The sequence below is a fragment of the Penaeus monodon genome, chromosome 19, assembly GCF_015228065.2.
Source record: "Penaeus monodon isolate SGIC_2016 chromosome 19, NSTDA_Pmon_1, whole genome shotgun sequence".
Lineage (NCBI taxonomy): Eukaryota > Metazoa > Arthropoda > Malacostraca > Decapoda > Penaeidae > Penaeus > Penaeus monodon.
The window spans coordinates 32,824,130-32,824,562 of record NC_051404.1 but is presented as its reverse complement, the minus strand read 5'-3'; the positions used below and the strand labels follow the sequence as shown (position 1 = coordinate 32,824,562).

The 433-nt window shown below is 50.3% G+C and overlaps 1 protein-coding gene across 1 annotated transcript in view; it reads left to right on the top strand.

The window, feature by feature from the left end:
* Positions 1-433, top strand: part of LOC119585394 (proline-rich protein 36-like) — a gene marked incomplete in the record, with an annotated part of 46,402 nt that overhangs the window by 42,435 nt on the left and 3,534 nt on the right. The window contains 1 exon segment of the mRNA XM_037934057.1: positions 41-202. Coding sequence (XP_037789985.1) covers positions 41-202 — 162 coding nt within the window.

The window sequence follows — 433 nt, the reverse complement described above, 5'->3', positions numbered from 1 at the left end:
TTGAGAAGCCGTGGCACTAACCCGTCCCTCCCTCCACCAGGCCCGCACACACCAGCTCCTCGTCCACAACAAGGAGCTGCTCGAGCACATCCAGGCGCTGGTGCTGCAGGTGCGGGACCTCGAGGTGAAGCTGTCCGGCCAGCAGAGCGCCACGATGCCCTCCACGCAGCTGCTCCCGACGCCTCCGGAGCTAAAGGCACAGGTTCGGTGACGGGGCCTTCCCACGAGTCCCTTTTGTTATTGTTTTTCGTATCCTGCCGAAGATTGTTGTTATTTTTTTCATATATATGTCCAAGAGTTTGAAGCTTTTATTCTGTTGTTCCACTTGCCCTTTGAAATCATTAGCTGCATATCCAAGATCTTGATTTTGATTTAGTTAATCCTAAATGTAATTGTAGCTTCTGTGAGTGTTATTTCCATTCATGGCTTAAAG